Source organism: Gigantopelta aegis, chromosome 8 (assembly GCF_016097555.1).
Source record: "Gigantopelta aegis isolate Gae_Host chromosome 8, Gae_host_genome, whole genome shotgun sequence".
NCBI lineage: Eukaryota > Metazoa > Mollusca > Gastropoda > Neomphalida > Peltospiridae > Gigantopelta > Gigantopelta aegis.
The window spans coordinates 55,842,767-55,861,398 of NC_054706.1; the positions used below are offsets into that span (position 1 = coordinate 55,842,767).

Genomic DNA, 18,632 nt, shown 5'->3' on the forward strand with positions numbered 1-18,632 from the left:
TTTATCACAGAAATAAATTAACTGACTACTGCGACTGAATTTGCATGAATAATTGTACAGCATGGTGCTTACAATATACAGGTCTGTAATCAGGCAGTGGGAGAAACAATGACTAAAGACTGTTTAATATAAGACTCAAATATGCCCACTTGGAAATAACGTGTGTGTCTGTATGCTTGGCATAAAAAAATTTAAAAACTTGATCTATTATTCTCTTGTCAAGTATGTTTTGTTCTGTTGTCAAGTGAGTACATGTAGTATAGATATGAAGTATGACACTTTGGGGGGGGGGGGGGGGGGGGGGGGTGTCAGAAATAATTTGCAATTAATGTTTGGCATAATTTCATACATTATTTGTATGTATAGGGCATACAAAGTAGAATTAAATTAGTACAAAAGTTACAGAAAGCAAGTATGATTGGTGTACAGTCCTCCACCCCCTAAATAAACAACAAACAAGAAACAACAACAAACAACAACAAAAAAGAAGAAAAAAGAACAAACAAACAAAAAAAAACAGAGCAAAAAAAAACCCAACTCCAAGTATCACAAGAATCTTCATTAACAAAAAAAAAAATTGTTTTTTTTCAGAAAATTCTTAATTCTCTATACTTGTGCCACCCCTCCCTCCCCACCCTCATATCACCCCATTCCATACACCTATGACATGTGACCCCTGGCAACCTACCTGAACACCAATCTAAGATTTGCTCAAAGTGTTTACATGCTTGCATGATCATAATGAAACATTTCAGTTCACACCGGTTGAGTCATACAGAGCATAGACACAAACATTTCATACCCAATTGTGGCAGTTGTCACCTACACTATAACACTGTACACCCGCAATTGATTTATCTCTTTGTCTGATTTCACAAAGTCTCTAAATTACAGTCTTTATAATTTGGGATGAGTAAGGTTGCTATGGTAATATCTATATATGAATAGGTGTGGTAAAACAGATACTCATTGTGTTTACCATTGAAGGACATAATTATGTGTACAGACAAAAACACTGGTAGATAAGGCTTGCTTATATATCGGAGAAAAAAGTTGAATAGTGGAAGGAATTTATCCAGATATTCCTATATAACTGTAAATAAAATGTGTTGAGTGCGTCGCTAAATAAAACATTTCCTTCCTTCCTTTATCCAGGCGTTCTGTGGGTCTGAACATTTGAGTTCATAAGGTTTAGACACTTCCCCACCCCCACCCCCACACCAACCCCCAAAAATCAACCTCTGGTTCGCTATAGCAACCAGTTAATTTTGATGGAAGTGTTTCATAACTTTTCATATACAGGTAAGCAATATGTTACATACAACTGTACTCAATTTATTGTTTTCTTTAGTACGTTATAGTCATTTTATTTTTAGATTTTTTTAATGCATACATTTTCAACAGTCCCATTTATTTCTCATTATCCCATTATGCTCCAGCATAGAAAATATTGAAAGTGGTCCAACCGAGTTTTATCGTCTATTTCTTAACATTCATTTCGTAAACAGGCTTAATATTTGATTATGCTCCAAAGTGGATATTAATGGGTTGTTCTGTGCTGATGAATAAGCAGACCTTTGGCCTTTGTGGCGTGTCACGGCAATAGGTTTCCTTCAAAGTGCGATCTTTTGTGGCAGAACTTTACTCCTGTAGTTATATGATGGTGGGCAATATGTGAATGTACGCTGGCAGAAAAGAAAACAAAAATAAGAATTTTTGCTCTGTCATGTTTCCCGTTCTACTCGTTAAAAATAATCTTTTGTTGATAAATTTTATTCTGTGAAGTTACTTCAACATCAGCTTACAAAGACAATGATAGGAAAAAAAGAAAACTAAAGCAACAAAATTAAAAGAAAGTAAGAAAAAGAACAAAAAAGAAAGAAAGAAAGAGTGAGCGAGTGAGTGAGTGAGCGAGTGAGTGAGTGAGCGAGTGAGTGAGTGAGTGAGTGAGTGAGTGAGTGAGTGAGTGAGTGAGTGAGTGAGTGAGTGAGTGAACAACACCCCAGTACAAAACACAACAGAAAGACTGAGGTATAAAAAAAAAGAGAAAAGAAAATATGTTGAGCAAAAAATTACATCTAAAGAGACCATCATAAAAGGCTACATATAAGTTAAATATAAACCTATATATGAAATGTCCATCATAAAACAATATTTGTCATGCGAAGTGCCTTTTATGTTGTTATTTATAGTGAACTCTTATCAGGACTATTAACCCATTTTGTCTTTGTTAAACTTTGATTAAAAAAAAAAAATTAAATATGGTGGTTGATTCCATCTGATGTCATCCAATTTCATATTAATGACATTAATTATTTTAACAACGAGTGTTTGTAAAAGATGTCTTGCTGCTCATTATAGTTAAAAGGTAATGTACGTTTAACCACCCCACTACAGCACATTGATTTGATTAATCATCGACTATTGGATGTCAAATATCTGATAATTTTGACATATAGTCTAGCTTAGAAACAAAACCCACTACATTTTCCCATCAGTAGCAGGGGATCATTTATATGCAGCATCCCACAGACAAGATAGCACATACATGTACCAGTTATGGTGCACTGGCTGGAACGAGAAATAGCCAAATAGGTCTACCGATGGGGATTGATCCCAGACCAACCACACATCAGACGAATGCTTTAATAACCAGTGGGCTATGTCCCACCCCTGTTCATTATAGAAGGAACTTATATGTGGTAGCAGTGGGTTTCTTCTCCAATATCCAAGTGTCAAAATTACAATAAGATTTCTACCTAATAATTGTATGTCCCACTGGTTTAACAATGTTGGGGTGGGGGTTAGCTCATTTGGCTGAGTGCTCACTTGGGGTGCATGTGTTACAGAATGGAACCACCTCAGTACATCTATTCAACTGACTGGATTTTTTCTTGTTCCAACCAGTGCACCACAACTGGTCAAAGGCCATGGTATGTGCTTTCTTGTCTGTGGGAAAGTGCATATAAAATATCCCTTGCTGCATTAGGAAAAATGTAGTGGGGGTTTTCTCTGATGACTACGAGTCAGAATTACCAAATGTTTGACATCCAATAGCTGTGTATTAATAAATTAATGTGCTCTAGTGGTTTTGTTAAACAAAACAAATTTTAACTTTAACTTATGGTACATGTAGTTAGTGGGAATTTCCCTATTAGCTCAGTTCCTAGAGCAGTAGACTCTTTTACTGAGGGTCTGTGGTTCAAATTCCATCAGTGGATGTTGATTTATCTGTTACATACATGTGTATTTACAACTTTCCTTTGAATAAGCAAGTTTTTCAGTTATTAAAGAAAATATTGACAAAATTCAGCATTATATTGTTTGGGTGGAGAATAGTAATAGCTTAATCTATGGAACAGGTGTGAACTTGATAAACTCGAAATCATAGCAACATGTTCACCATAACATGTTCAGTATTCACCAAACACACAGTAATGAAATCCGGACATGTCAGTCTGAACTTTGTATAGAAATATCTAAATAATGATCAGTGCCATGATCAGTGGGATGGGGGCCATGAGGATATATAGCTATTGTATCGCAAAACTGTTTTGATGGGACTTAATATTTCTAAATTTGGCTTACATGATTTTTACGTATAGTTTGTCCCATCCTCCTACAAAAATGTTTTTTCTAAATAATTTCAGTTTTGTTTGACGTAAAAAAAACAGAAGAGTAAAAGTGTTTTGAAAATCACCAAAACCCCTCTATTTAGAAAACAATCAGTTGAGAAATAAATAACTTGTAGTAAATTCTATAGCATAAAAAAAGCATTCCTTGTGGGACAAACATACACATGTAGGTAACAATTAATTTGTAAGGTTATGTAAATTATATTTGTATAACTGGTGGGTTAACTAATCAGATGAAGCCTGCATTAAACTTAATTGCTAATGACAACATACTACGTTTTTTTCACAATAAGTTGTATTTATTGTGTTAATAAAAATCTGGTGATCCTGAAAGTTTACAACTTTTAATTTTGAAACATAGCAGTAACTGTTCACCATGTAATGGTTTGGTACATGTAGTTTGCATAAATTTAAGAATTGCAAAATTGATATACAAATAGAATACAATTCATGTGAAATATTGTGTCCTGCCATTTCTAAAGTGTGCATTTAGCATTTTATCATTGCAACTGTTATAATTATGCATGTACAGACAGAAATCATTACCTCCCCCAAGAGCTCATGATAGTTCTGCATTAAAGATCATGGAAGTGTAACGAAAACTGCTCTTTTAATTGTTATTGTAAACACCACCATTAATTATGTCACATATATAAGTAACAAAAAATCTCTACTCTTGGACCATTATATATCTCACGCATGACATTATTAGTTATGAATATATTATGCCATTATAACCATGAGAAAGATAAAACCATACTATAACTTCCAGAAATTTATAAAGATCATGGAAGTATAACGAAAACTGCTCTTTTAATTATTATTGTATATGCCACCATTAATTATAGTAATTATGTCGCTTAACTAAAAAAGACATCTACTATCTAGTCTTGGAACATATCTCATGCATGACATACATATATAGCTATGAATATGCCATGATAACCATGAGATTGACAAGAACAGATTATAGTTTCCAGGGGTGGATTGGGGGGGGGGGGGGGGGGGGGGGGTCCGACTACATTCAATCCTAATTGTTGTTGGGAGGAACTGCACCCTACCAATATTGTACCTCATTCATATTTAGAACCAGTATTCCAATCAACACGTACCCACCCACCCCGTTTTGATGTCCTGTATCCCCTTTACAAGAGGGCGGGATTTAGCTCAGTCGGTTGAGTGCTCGCTTGATGTGCTTGTGTCGCAGGATTGAACCACCTCGGTGGATCCATTCAGCTGATTGGGTTTTTCTCGTTCCAACTAGTGCACCACAACTGAAGAAAGGCTGTGGTATGTGCTTTCCTGCCTGTGGGAAGCACAAATAAAAGATCCCTTGCCGTTAATCGGAAAGAGTAGCCCATGGAGTGGCGACAACGGGTTTCCTCTCAAAATCTGTGTGGTCCTTAACCATATGTCTGATGCCATATAACTGTAAATAAAATGTGTTGAGTGCATCGTTAAATAAAACATTTCTTTCTTTCTTTCCTCTGATGCCTACATGTCAGAATTACCAAATGATTGACATCCAATAGCCGATGATTAATTAATCAATGTGCTCTAGTGGTGTCATTAAACAAAACAAACTTCTTCCCCTTTACAAAACCCAGTATCTGACCTTAGCTTTAAATGAAATGCATATATTGACCCCTGTCAATCTCATGGTTAATGTGACATTATAGCTGGCATATATGTTATATCTTCCAGGGTGGATTTAGGAGAGAACTAACCCCAACCAATATTGACCCTCATTTATATTTATTACCAAGAGGTGGGACATAACCCAGTGGTAAAGCTGTCACCTGATGTGCGGTCGGTCTAGGATCAATCCCCATCTGTGGGCCATTGAGATGTTTCTTGTTCCAGCTAGTGCACCACAATTGGTATATACCAAAGGTTGTGGTATGTGCTATACTGTGTATAGGATGGTGCATATAAAAGATCCCTTACAACTAATGGATTAAATTAATGTAGCGGATTTCCTCTCTACGATTATACATTGAAATTATCAAATGTTTGACATCAATAGCCGATGACAGTAAATCAGTTTGCTCTAGTGGTGTTGTTAAACAAAAGAACTTTTAACTTTAACTTCATATTTAGTACATGTACCATGCATATTCCAGTCAACACATTCCCACCAACCCCCTTTTGATGTTCTGCAGCCTCTTTACAAAACTCAATATCTAAATGAATTACATATACATATACATGTATACCCGTATGTCCCTGTTTATCACTCACACGATCTCTACAAAATATTAATTTGATCTCATACACTGAGTATGTTTGTATATATACACTGGAGTCGACAAGGTTGTTCAATGTCTATTCAAAGCATTAATACACAAAAATGGCTTCCTACTGATTCCTTTCTTGCTGGTATTATAGCGGATGACAATGATTATGTTCCGTAAGGTCGATCATATTTCCATTAGGCCATGCTATTGATGTTGCAAAGTATGTACAGAGTCGACATTGATTTCTTAATCTCCTGTTTTGTTTGTGAAACATCAATTGACTGAAATCTGCAACACTTCTTGCTCATTCTGCGAAAAGTTTTGTTGGACCAAATTGCTTACCTGACTGGAGACTGAGATGGTGGAGATTCTTCAATAACAATACTGCATGCAAATCATAAAATTTTAACCCATTGTTGTAGAAAGAAAGAAGTGTTTTATTTAACGACACACTCAACACATTTTATTTAGGGTTATATGTCGTCAGACATATGGTTAAGGACCACACAGATTTTTTTAGAGGAAACCCGCTGTCGCCACATAGGCTACTCTTTTTACGACAGGCAGCAAGGGATCTTTTATTTGCGCTTCCCACAGGCAGGATAGCACAAACCATGGCCTTTGTTGAACCAGTTATGGATCACTGGTCGGTGGAAGTGGTTTACACCTACCCATTGAGCCTTGCGGAGCACTCACTCAGGGTTTGGAGTCGGTAGGTACTGGCTTCGGATCCCAGTCGAGGCATGGGATTTTTTATCCAGATACTGACTCCAAACCCTGAGTGAGTGCTCCGCAAGGCTCATTGGGTAGGTGTAAACCACTTGCACCAACCAGTGATCCGTAACTGGTTTACCAAAGGCCATGGTTTGTGCTATCCTGCCTGTGGGAAGTGCAAATAAAAGATCTCTTGCTGCTAATTGGAAAGAGTAGCCCATGTAGTGGTGATAGTGGGTTACCTCTCAAAATATGTGTGGTCCTTAACCATATGTCTGACCCCATATAACCATAAATAAAATGTGTTGAGTGCGTCGTTAAATAAAACATTTCTTTCTTTCTTTCCATGTATATTTGAATGTAACACCCACCATTATATATATGATAAACAGACAAAAACGTTTTTAAAAAATTGGAATTTCCTTATAGACTATATATATGCAACTACCCACCCATCCATATCATTCCCCCCAATGTATACTCTGCCAAAAAAAGAAACTTGACATTGATTTTCAAAGTTTAATTAAACAAAAATTGGTAGACTTGATACAAGCAACCAAAGATCAAGACACCATGGGAAGGGTATTACTCTGTACATGTCTGAAACAGTATCTCTGGGAATCCAACTGAAACATATACACAGGTGTATGTGTGATATAGGGGTGGGCAAAATGTCGTTATCAATTATAACCACCACAAGCCCTGATGACAGCTTGACAATGGTGATGCGTGGAAGCAATCAAACGTTGCACAACACATTGTGGAATCTTCTGCCACTCATTCTGCAGTGCCGTAAGAAGTTGCGGAAGTGTCTGGGATGGTGGATTCCTCCAGCGCACACGCTGATCCAGTGCATCCCGTAGATATTCTGTTGGGTTTAAATCGGGTGAATGGGCAGGCCAAGGTAATGTCTGGATGCTGTGGCACTGCAGAAACTCCTGACTAACATGTGCAACATGTGGTCTGGCATTGTCATGCTGAAACATGCCACTGTTGATGTTCATGTGCAGAATGATGTGATGCTGCAGGATCTCGTATCGATATCTGATGCCCGTCATTGCACCTGGCACCTGCACAAGAGCCGTCCTACCACCATGATGGATTCCTGCCTACACCATGACACTGCCACCACCAAAATGGTCGACTTGTTGCACGCAGTTTGGAGCATAATGTTCCCCTCGACGTCTATATATAGACACGTTGACATCCATCAGCATGTGATGGGACAAAACGAGACTCATCTGAAAACAAAACAGTCCTCCACCTGGCACGTGTCCATCTCACCCTCTGCTGGCACCACTGCATATGCTCTGCTAAGTGACGTGGGGTAAAAATATTACATCGCACTGGTCTTCTAGGTAAAACTCCTGCCTCCTTCAGCCAATTACGAACTGCCTGGTCAGAAATTCTGCTTAGTCCAGGGATTTGTGTCGCTGTGGTTGTTGCTGATATGGTTCGATTTTTACCAATGTCAAGTTTTTTGGGGGGTTTTTAAGAGTATATTTGAGTTGTTTCCAATCTTGATTAATTCGTGTTATTGTGTCTTGAATTAAACAATTAGCAACACAGAAGTTAATTTAACAACATCAGCTGATAGTCATTCATATTTGGTATATGAAATATTAGTTAATCATTTCAAAATTATATATAAATATTTCTGTAACCATATAAAATAACAATATATAAAATAACCTATATGTATACTTCAGAATGTTTTTAAAAGCAACTGAATTTTCAAACTTCTTTCACGGGGGACAAACATATATGCCCTTGAACCTTCCTAGCATTTTTGATGCCAATGGGAGCTCAGTTTACATCCAGCTATTTTGCCAACCCTCTGAACCAAAATTCTGAAGGACACTGGTATATTACTATATATCTCCACCTATAAATCAAAGTTTGCTAATCAACATATTATTTTATATATGTAACTTGGGGGGGTTGTCTTATAAAGGGGTTTCCAGCCAGTGTACCATGACAGGTCTATCAAAGGCTGTGGTATGTACTACCCTGTATGTGGGATGGTGCATATAAAAGATCCCTTGCTGCTAATCAAAAAGAGTAGCCCATGAAGTGGTGACAGAAGGTTTCCTCTTTCAATATATGTGTGGTCCTTATAATGCCATATAACTGTAAATAAAATGTGTTGAGTGCGTCATTAAATAAAACATTTCTAATTTCTTATAAAGGGATCAGAAAATTAGATTGCAATTTTTTATTGTTGAATTTTCCCAGATAGTATTTGGAATATATCCTCAATAAATTTGACAATATTTTAGGTACTACATATTGATGTACACAATTTTATGTTCTCTCATGCATGACCTTGATACACATGAATACACGTTTCCTTGAATTTTAATTATTCCTCTGTCCGCTTCATTGCACATTTAGTTGCTATGTTCACCTTTGTGGCCAATGTTAATTTCACGAAAACATGGGTGTGGTCCTGAGTAATTCTACCTGTAACGACCTTGTTGTGATGAACACAACAATGTACATACTACCTTATTGATGCAGGGATCGGATGCAGTTATTGATTTTTGTTTGTAACATGGTAATCTCAGAATCCTCTGAGCAAAACACGCTTGTTTTCATGTGATTTATGAGCATTCATTATTAAACACTGCTTAGGTTTATACCTGTAATATATGGGTGAGTATGATGACAAACTGTTTTCTCTGGGTTTTTTGGGTTGTTTTTTTGTTTTTGTTAGAAAACAAAAGATTAAAAATGGATTAAAAAAAACAACAGATTTTTTGTTTAATTAATTTAGTCCAGAAATATTCTTAAATATATATAATAGATACATGGGCATACCAGACAAGACAAAGAGATAGACAGACGCAGACACAAATGTAGACAGATATAGACAACATAGACAGGCAGACAGATATACACACACACACACGTGCACGCACACACACACACACACAGACACACACACACAGACAAGATACAGACACACACACACACAGACACACACACAGACACACACACATACACACAAACACACAGACACACAGACACACACACACACACACACACACATACCCACACACACAGAAACACACATACCCACACACACAGAAACACACAGACACACACACACACACAAACACACACACACACACACAAACACACACACAAACACAAACACTCACAAACACACACAAACACTCACGAACACACACATACAAAAACACACACACACACACACACACAAACAAACACACATACACACAAATACACACACACACACACAAACACACACATACATGCAAACACACACACAAACACACACACACACACAAATACAAACAAACACACACACAAACACACACACACACAAACACAAACACACACACAATAAATGCAGGCCTGTATTACAGACATACATGTACATGCATATATATATAAAAAAAACATTTTAAATTTATTTATTTATTTATATATATATATATATATATATATATATATACATACATGTATATACATACAGTGGACTCTTTCTAAACCGGATTCTGTGTAATCCGGATCTCTGCGTAAACCGGTCCATTTCTACAGCCCCGTCCAGCTACTGTTTATCTCTTAGGTATAAATCTCTGCCTAATCCGTACTCTGTCTACTCCGGACTCCAGATCAAAAATCAAGAACGAAAGAACCGTTCATGCATTAATTACCTCTGTCTACACCGGATTGGGATTTGACTGACCGACGGGCTGCTTAATTAGTTGAACAATGATCGTCACTTGCCGAGTAATCAGGACACCATCGCAAGATCAAATACAAAATGTAATCACACTCGTGTGAAGTTTACTCTTATTGCGGTAGGCTGTTAGATCTGGATTTTGTATTCAAATAATTTTGTCCGTACGAATAAATAATGTTTTAGGAAATAAAACGAAATTTAACCTAGTACAAATATTAGAACGACCAGAAACACGTTTAATGTGCAGCCACTAATATTTTATACAGAAAAATATATCATTAAAAAGTCTCAGGAAAGTCCCTTTAGGTATATGTTTTTTATGTCTGTGAAATAATCGATTGCAAGTCTGGCTTGTATGACTGTGTTTCCCAACCATCCATGGGTTCAAATGTCATTGTTGATCGCGAGTTGTCGATAATTCAAGAACCATAACTCTGGATGAACTCTGTGTAAACCGGACTATTTCGACGGTACAAAGTGAGTCCGGTTTAGACAGAGTCCACTATATATATATATATATATATATATATATATATATATATATATATATACAGTGGACTCTGTCTAAACCGGACTCACTTTGTACCGTCGAAATAGTATATATATATACTAGTTTTAAATTACGGCCAAATTAATTTATGAAACCTGTTTTTTTTAAATGTGGGTGTTTAAACTATGTAATATACAATGAAACCCTTCAAAACAAAATCCTCTGTAAACCAGAATTTCTTTAAAACTGGACGTTATTCATGGTCCCTTTCTGGTAATAACTTGGTACTTGGTGATGCCTCGACCAGAAGCGGTCAGGCCCTTTATAAGGGCCCTATGGGCAACCTAGGTAGACACCACAGCATCGTAGAGGTCTAAAATTAACGAGCTACTCTCAATTCACTAATATCAAAACCTATATTAGCTCGGCCATTTACCTTTCGACCGACCATTCAAAATTGCACCAAATTCCCTCGATCAAAATTGCGCACCCTTTTCTCTTTGGCATTTAACTGCTCCATTGAAATTCCATAGCACCACCAGCACCCCCACCTGCCTGCTACCGATTTGATCGGGCTGCTGGTGCTCCCTTGCACCTGCCAGTGCAGGTGGTCCCTCCTCTCCCCTCCCCCCCCACCTTTCCTGTCATAGATGGAGGCCAAGGCCGACTCTTGTGCCCACGACAGCCGTGCGCTACAACAGCTTGTTCTGAATGTGCACGTAAAACCCTATGACATGACATGACATGGTCCCTTTTTAAATTTCAGAACAAAACAGAACCTCTTTTAAATGGATAACCCTTAAAACCAGACTTTTTACTTGATTTCCCCATGGGTGTCTGATGTTAGAGGAATTTCGCTGCATGTAAAGTTATAAGCATGCAAAACTCCACCACAAAACAAGAAAAACCCATGCTTTTTAACTTTGGCCCATAGTATTTATGCAATAGAGGGCCGGACATAGCCCAGTGGTAAAAAGCACACTTGATGCGCAGTCGGTTTGGGATTGATCCATTTCTCGTTTCAGCCAGTGAACCATGACTGGTATATTAAAGGCTGTGGTATGTGCTATCCCATCTGTGGGATGGTGCATATAAAAGATCCCTTGCTACTAATGGGAAAATATAGTAGGTTTCCTCTCTTAGACTATATGTCAAAAATTACCAAATGTTTGATATCCAATAGCTGATGATTAATGATCAATGTGCTCTAGTGGTGCCGTTAAACAAAACAAACTTTTTATGCAATAGAACATCAAGGAAGGAAATGGTTTATTTAACAACACACTCAGCACAGTTTATTTACGGTTATATGGCATCAGACATATGGTTAAGAACTACACAGGTATTGAGGGTTGAAACCCACTGTTGCCACTTCATGGGCTACTCTTTTCGATTAGCAGCAAAGGATCTTTTATATACACCATCCCATAGACAGAATAACACGTACATGTACCACAGCCTTTGATGTACCAGTCATAGTGCACTGGCTGGAGCGAGAAATAGCCCAATGGGCCCACTGATGGGGATCGATCCCAAACCGACCATGCATCAAGCGAGTGCTTTACCACTGGGCTATCATGTATGGTAAGAGGAATTATTGAAGAATTTCAACGTCTTCACTACACATCCCTGTATGAAATAACGACAAGCTGTCAGCTGAAGACACCTGTCAATAAAACGTCAACCTGCTCCTCAAGTGCATTCTTTTTACATATTTAACATTTCTAGCCTACAAATTTCCTGTTGACACTTTTCAAATGTTTTTGAAAAATTTGTTTTTGTTCTTAGTGGTCCTTGGCCCACATACCCACTTTTTTTTTATTATTATGCTGTTGCTATGGTTAAAATGCATAACTTTGTATGACAGAGCTCTTTATTATTATTTTTTTTATTTTTTTTTAATATTTAAAACTTTTATTTGGATTCTTTTTCATAAGATGTTTTTTTATATATTGATAGTTGTGACAGTCTGCTAATATTATTAATTTATAGAAAATAACCAGGTGACCATCTGAATAGTGTAGGCCTAATGGTATTTACTAAGTACATGTTGATTTTTGAAAACTGACTTCGGTTATACTTATGACATTTATATATATATAAGTATATGTATGGTGCTAAGCTACACCATTCTTAATATCACAATAACATTTATTAAATTTATAGATCAACAAAATATGTATTTTTAAATGGCTATGTAATTTATCCAGAAAAAATACTTGGTAACACAATAGGTTCTGTTCTGACTGCATGGGAAGCTGCATATAAAATACTCAAGATTGCTGGGGTTTTCTGTAAGAATAGCATATGTGGTGGTAGCAGATTCTCTCTCTCTCTTTTTTCTCTGTATCTCTTCCCTCTCCCTCACTCTCTCTCTCTCTCTCTCTCTCTCTCTTTATCTCTGTCTGTCTCCCCCTCTCTTCCCCCTCACTCTCTCCCCTCCCTATCTCCACAGTCTCTATCCCTCTATCTGTTTCCCCCTCTCCCCTTCTTCTCTCTGTTCCTCCTCTCTATCTCCCTTCCTTCTCTCTCTCCCCACCTTATTTCTCGCTCTTTCTCTCCTTCACCCTCTCCCTCAGTTTGCCTCCCTCTTTCTCCCCTCCTCTCTCCCCCTCCTTCTTCTCCTTCCTATCTCTCTCACTGTCACTCTCACTCTCACTCTCACTGTCACTGTCACTCTCACTCTCACTCTCTTTCTCTCTCTCTCTGAATTAAGTATGAAAATAACCATATGGTAGACAAGAAATATCCAGTATTTAAATGTGCTGAGGTTTATTTATATAATATTCCTTTCCTCTCTATTCATTCTCCACCTATTGTGGCATGTAATGATACACTAATGTTTTTAATGATTTTTCTCACTGCATGCTGTGTATTTACAGGCTGTGACAGAACCTGAACGATGGCATCACATTCATCACCATCCTCACCGTGTTCATCTTGCATCTGTGATAGCTGGCACGTTGTCATCAGCATCCTGCTGCTACTCAGTGTTTTCATTCTCCCAGGTATGTATACTACTATTTCCATTTACAAAAAAACAAGAAAAAAAAAATACCTTTTGAGTTAATAATTACCTTTGAAGATGAATATTTGACATCCGATAGCCGATTATGATTATGATTTTTTTTTTTTTTTTTTTTTTTTTTTTTTTTTGGAGCTCAAGTGGTGTCATTGAATAAAACAAACTTTGTGTTGATTATTGTATGACACATGTGAACTAAGCGAATATCAATTATGCATGTAATACCTGTAAATCAGTATGACATGCAGATTTGACCTGTTCTAGAGTTGTATGAGCATGAACCTCCAGGTATATCCATCTACACATGGAAGTATATACAAAATTATGTGTAACCCAGGACAGAAAGACATGCACTGACCATAACATGTACCACCACAGTCCCCACATGAGAGAGTGGTCAGTGAGAGGTCAGACAACCACTTGGGATGAGCCTGATGTACATCATATTAATTTATGGATTCTGCATGTAGCAATTTGATTTGTGTTTATATCCGCAGAGTTGAAATGAACACCTGTGTCAATTAACTGTCAGGGACCATTGATGGTATATATATATATGTACATGACATCCTAGCATGTGCACTGTGTATTGCTGAACTTTAAAATGATTGATGACATGAGGGTGCTGATAATGTATCTGCACCATCATGGATTATACTCAGTGTCATCTGCTATTGACCCTAGAGGCAGGGATGTAGCCCAGTGGTAAAGTGCTCGCTTGATACGCAGTTAATCTAGGATCAATCCATGTCAGTGGACCCATTGGTTGCGGTTGTGGGTAATTTTAACATGCTCATATACCATGTCCTGGGTCCCGGTTCTGGATAGCCAGAGGCCCGGCCTGGGACAGATGGACCCATTGGTTGTGGGTAATTTTAACATGCTCATATACCATGTCCTGGGTCCCGGTTCTGGATAGCCAGAGGCCCGGCCCAGGACAGATGGACCCATTGGGCTATTTCTCACTCCAGCCAGTGCACCATGACTGGTATATCAAAGGTTGTGGTATATGCTACCCTGTCTGTGGGATGGTGGATATAAACGATCCCTTAATTGCTACTAATGGAAAAATGTAGCACGTTTCCTTTCTAAGACTATATGGCAAAATTACCAAATGTTTGATGTCCAATAGCAGATGATTAATTAATCAATGTGCTCTAGTGGTGTCGTTAAACAAAACAAACTTTAACTTTAACTTCTATTGACCCATGCATCAGTGAACCTGTCAGATATTTATCTTGTTCCAACCAGTGCCCCACAAGTGGTATAATAATTAAAGGCCCGCCGACAAATACACAAGTGATTTATGATCAGCATGATATATTTTTAATTGCAATTGTAATGATCAAGTTAGCTAGATGTTCAATTTTTTTTTAATTTATGGGACTGACATTTTGGGGTATAAATGATACTTTATTTATAGTAAAAATAAGTTGATAATGAAAAAAACCATAAGTTGTTTAATGTTTTGTGGAAAGTGCATATATATATATATATATATAAAGTTCTCTTTCTGTTATTTGGTAGGAGCATTAATTATATAGAGAATAATACATGAGTGGCCGTTAGATACCATTTATCTCACAAGTTGTTTTAAAATGTATCTAATGAGGGAAAGCGAGTTTTATACGTTTATAAACGAGTTGTGAGATAAATGGTATCTAACAGACATGAATGTATTATTCTGTTTCTTACATATCCTCAAAAACCAGCTTTTAAGAAAATTTTAACATCTTTATCGACTAAAAGATATTTACAACCCTTTGCAGTTGTAGCTGTATAGCTACATCCATTTTAGTCAAAAATAGGCTTTGTAAATTTGGCCCATATTCTTTTCATTTCTTCCACATATACATATTGTCGGTGATCAATCAATCATGGGGGTGAGACGTAGCCCAGTGGTAGAGCGCTCGCTTGATGCGCTGTCGGATTGGGATCGATCCCCGTCAGTGGGCCCATTGGGCTATTTCTCGCTCCAGCCAGTGCACCACGACTGATACATCAAAGGTCATGGTATGTGCAATCCTGTCTATGGGATGATGCATATAAAAGATCCCTTGCTGCTAATTGAAAAGAGTAGTTCATGAAGTGGCGACAGCAGATTTCCTCCTTCAATATCTGTGTGGTCCTAAACCATATGTCTGATGCCATATATCCATAAATAAAATGTGTTGAGTGTGTCGTTAAATAAACCATTTCCTTCCTTCTTTCAGTTAAAATGATGGTGTGTCATTAAAAATATTCCTTTGTGCTTTTAATTTTTGGAGCCTATTTTTGAGTACTAAGAGTTTAAGAAAAATAGACATTTTTGTTCTATATCTATACTCTTCAAAAAAAGTAGGGGAAATCTAATAAGAATTTACAATTGCCAAAATTGTAAGGTATATTAACTGTGGGGAATGGTTATATGATAATAGTGAATTAATTGGGCAAACATTACAGCTGGTAGTTCAGTATTACAGTAGGTTTTATGACCTTGAAAGACGATTGGGGACAAAAGTGAAATTTGAAAGTTGACATTTTTTTTATCAGTAAATTACAAATTAAAACAATAAAAACTACTAAAAACAAAACAATAACAATTGTATGATCAACAGAATGAAAAAGATTGACAGAAATAATGTTCCACAGTGATTAATGGACCTTCCTGGAAATTGTCAAAATCGAGAATGACACCCCATGCACGCATGTGTGTGGAGCAACTGCGTGATGCATGTGCAAACTATGCAGTGTGTTTCGGTGTGTTGATAAACAGACCTGAACGTTCATTACTAGGATGTCTGTGGTCAAAATTAATATTTCAGGATCCCCTATTTTTTTTTGAAGAGTATATACAGTGAAACCTCTCAAAACCGAAATTCCCTCAAAACTGGACCCTCTGTAAACCGAAATTCCCTCAAAACCAGACATTTTTTATGGTCCTTTTTAAAAAATCATTAAAGAACTTAACCTCTCTAAACTGGATACCTCTTAAAACTGGACATTTTACTTGGTATCGAGGGTGTCCGGTTTAGAGGGGTTTCACTGTATAAACTTTTGTAGCATGTTTCAATGTTCTTAACAAACCTATAATGCATTCTTTCATTATTCCACTGGGATGTTGCATAGTTAATCATGTCTTCCAGTTGGTCGATGGGTGACCTGCTTCAATGCGATATATCTTTAATAATGTATGATGTCCTACTGCCATTGTGTGTGGATAGACCTCACACAGCTTAATTATTTGTCAGTTCTCTGTGTGGCCTTCAGGTTGGCACTGTTCCTCTATAGATCAATTAAGGAGAACAATGTATGCCTATTAATTATACATTTTATTTATTATACTGGGGTAAGGGGTGGTGACCGAATCCAGCTCAGTTGGTAAACACCTTTGTTGAGGTGCTTGAGTCATGAAAGAAAGAAAGAAAGAAATGTTTTATTTAATGACACACTCAACACATTTTATTTACGGTTATATGACATCAGACATATGGTTAAGGACCACACAGGTATAGAAAGAGGAATCCCGCTGTTGCCACTTCATAGGCTACTCTTTTCAATTAGCAGCAAGGGATCTTTTATATGCACCACCCCAGAGACAGGGTAGTACATACCACTGATTTGATGTACCAGTCGTGGTGCACTGGCTGGAATGAGAAATAGGCCAGTGGGCCCACCGACAGGGATCGATCCCACACCGACTGAACATCGAGCGAGCGCCTTACCACTAGACTACATCCCGCCCCCACTTAGGTCATAGGATAAAAAACCCTTGGTGGACCCATTATTGGATTACATAGGTGTTTTCCCATCCCAACCAGTGCCCAACAACTGCAGTGCTCACCCTGTCCATTGCCAAATTAGACATTGCCAATTGCTAATTTTTTTATACAAAGTGGCTACAACATTTACAGACCTGCATACATGTCAACCGTCATTCAAGAGAAAGCAGATTTGTATTAAAAACAGAAGGAGATTTGGTAAAAAAATCTGAAGATTTTGTTCATTGCATCAATATTTGAGTAAAATGCAGTCCATTGAATTAGCAACCCTTGTGTTCATCGTTGTACACTTTTGTTGAACTTTTTGCACATTTCAGAGTCTCGTTGGAAAAAGTGTTCTGATAACAAGGCTGCAAACAGTTTACTTTGCAGCTCAGCAGAGCACACACAGTCTTGTTATTCAACTCTGACCTCCCTCAGTCTGGATTTTTCTAACCACAGAAAATAGCCTTTCAGTCAGTGTTTGCATTAGAATTTGGAATGATTTAGTTTTTGGCTAATAAAATAGTCCTTAAATATTTAATAATTTAGAGGGAAATTCGCTATATATTTGAAAATTGGCTAATCCTAAATTTGTTCCAATGAGAGCTCTGCAACTAGTATGTCAAAAGTTGTGGTATGTGTAATTATTCAGTCAGTGAGAAAGTGCATATAAATCTATTAAAAGGGACCTTGCTGCTAATGGGAAAAAAACCCTGATCCAAACCTATACGTAGCTCCCTACCTTTTATTCTTTTAAATAACCATCAAAATTGTGGCAAACTTCCATCATCAAAATGTGCACCCATTTCCCTTTGGCTTAATTCTACGTGACATTCCAAATTACATAGCACCATACCACCTCCTGCCTGTTGCCGACTACAGTTGGACTGCTGGTGCTCCCTTGCACCTGCCAGTGCAGGCAGTTCCTCCTTTACCAACCCCAACCCTCAATATAAGGCTTTTTGTAGGAGATATCGCTGGCACTGTAATTTGTGATATCTCCTGCGATATTCTCCTAGGAGATATCGCTTCTTTTGTTACATCACTGTGTATGTTTCAGCACTAAACCTGTCATT

The 18,632-nt window shown here is 37.5% G+C and overlaps 1 protein-coding gene across 1 annotated transcript in view; it reads left to right on the forward strand.

Moving 5' to 3' along the window:
- LOC121379735 (cadherin-23-like) overlaps positions 1-18,632 on the forward strand; it is a 126,025-nt gene that overhangs the window by 37,838 nt on the left and 69,555 nt on the right. The window contains exon 2 of the mRNA XM_041508383.1: positions 13,671-13,796. Coding sequence (XP_041364317.1) covers positions 13,691-13,796 — 106 coding nt within the window. The 5' untranslated portion in view covers positions 13,671-13,690. The remainder of the gene's footprint in view (positions 1-13,670; positions 13,797-18,632) is intronic.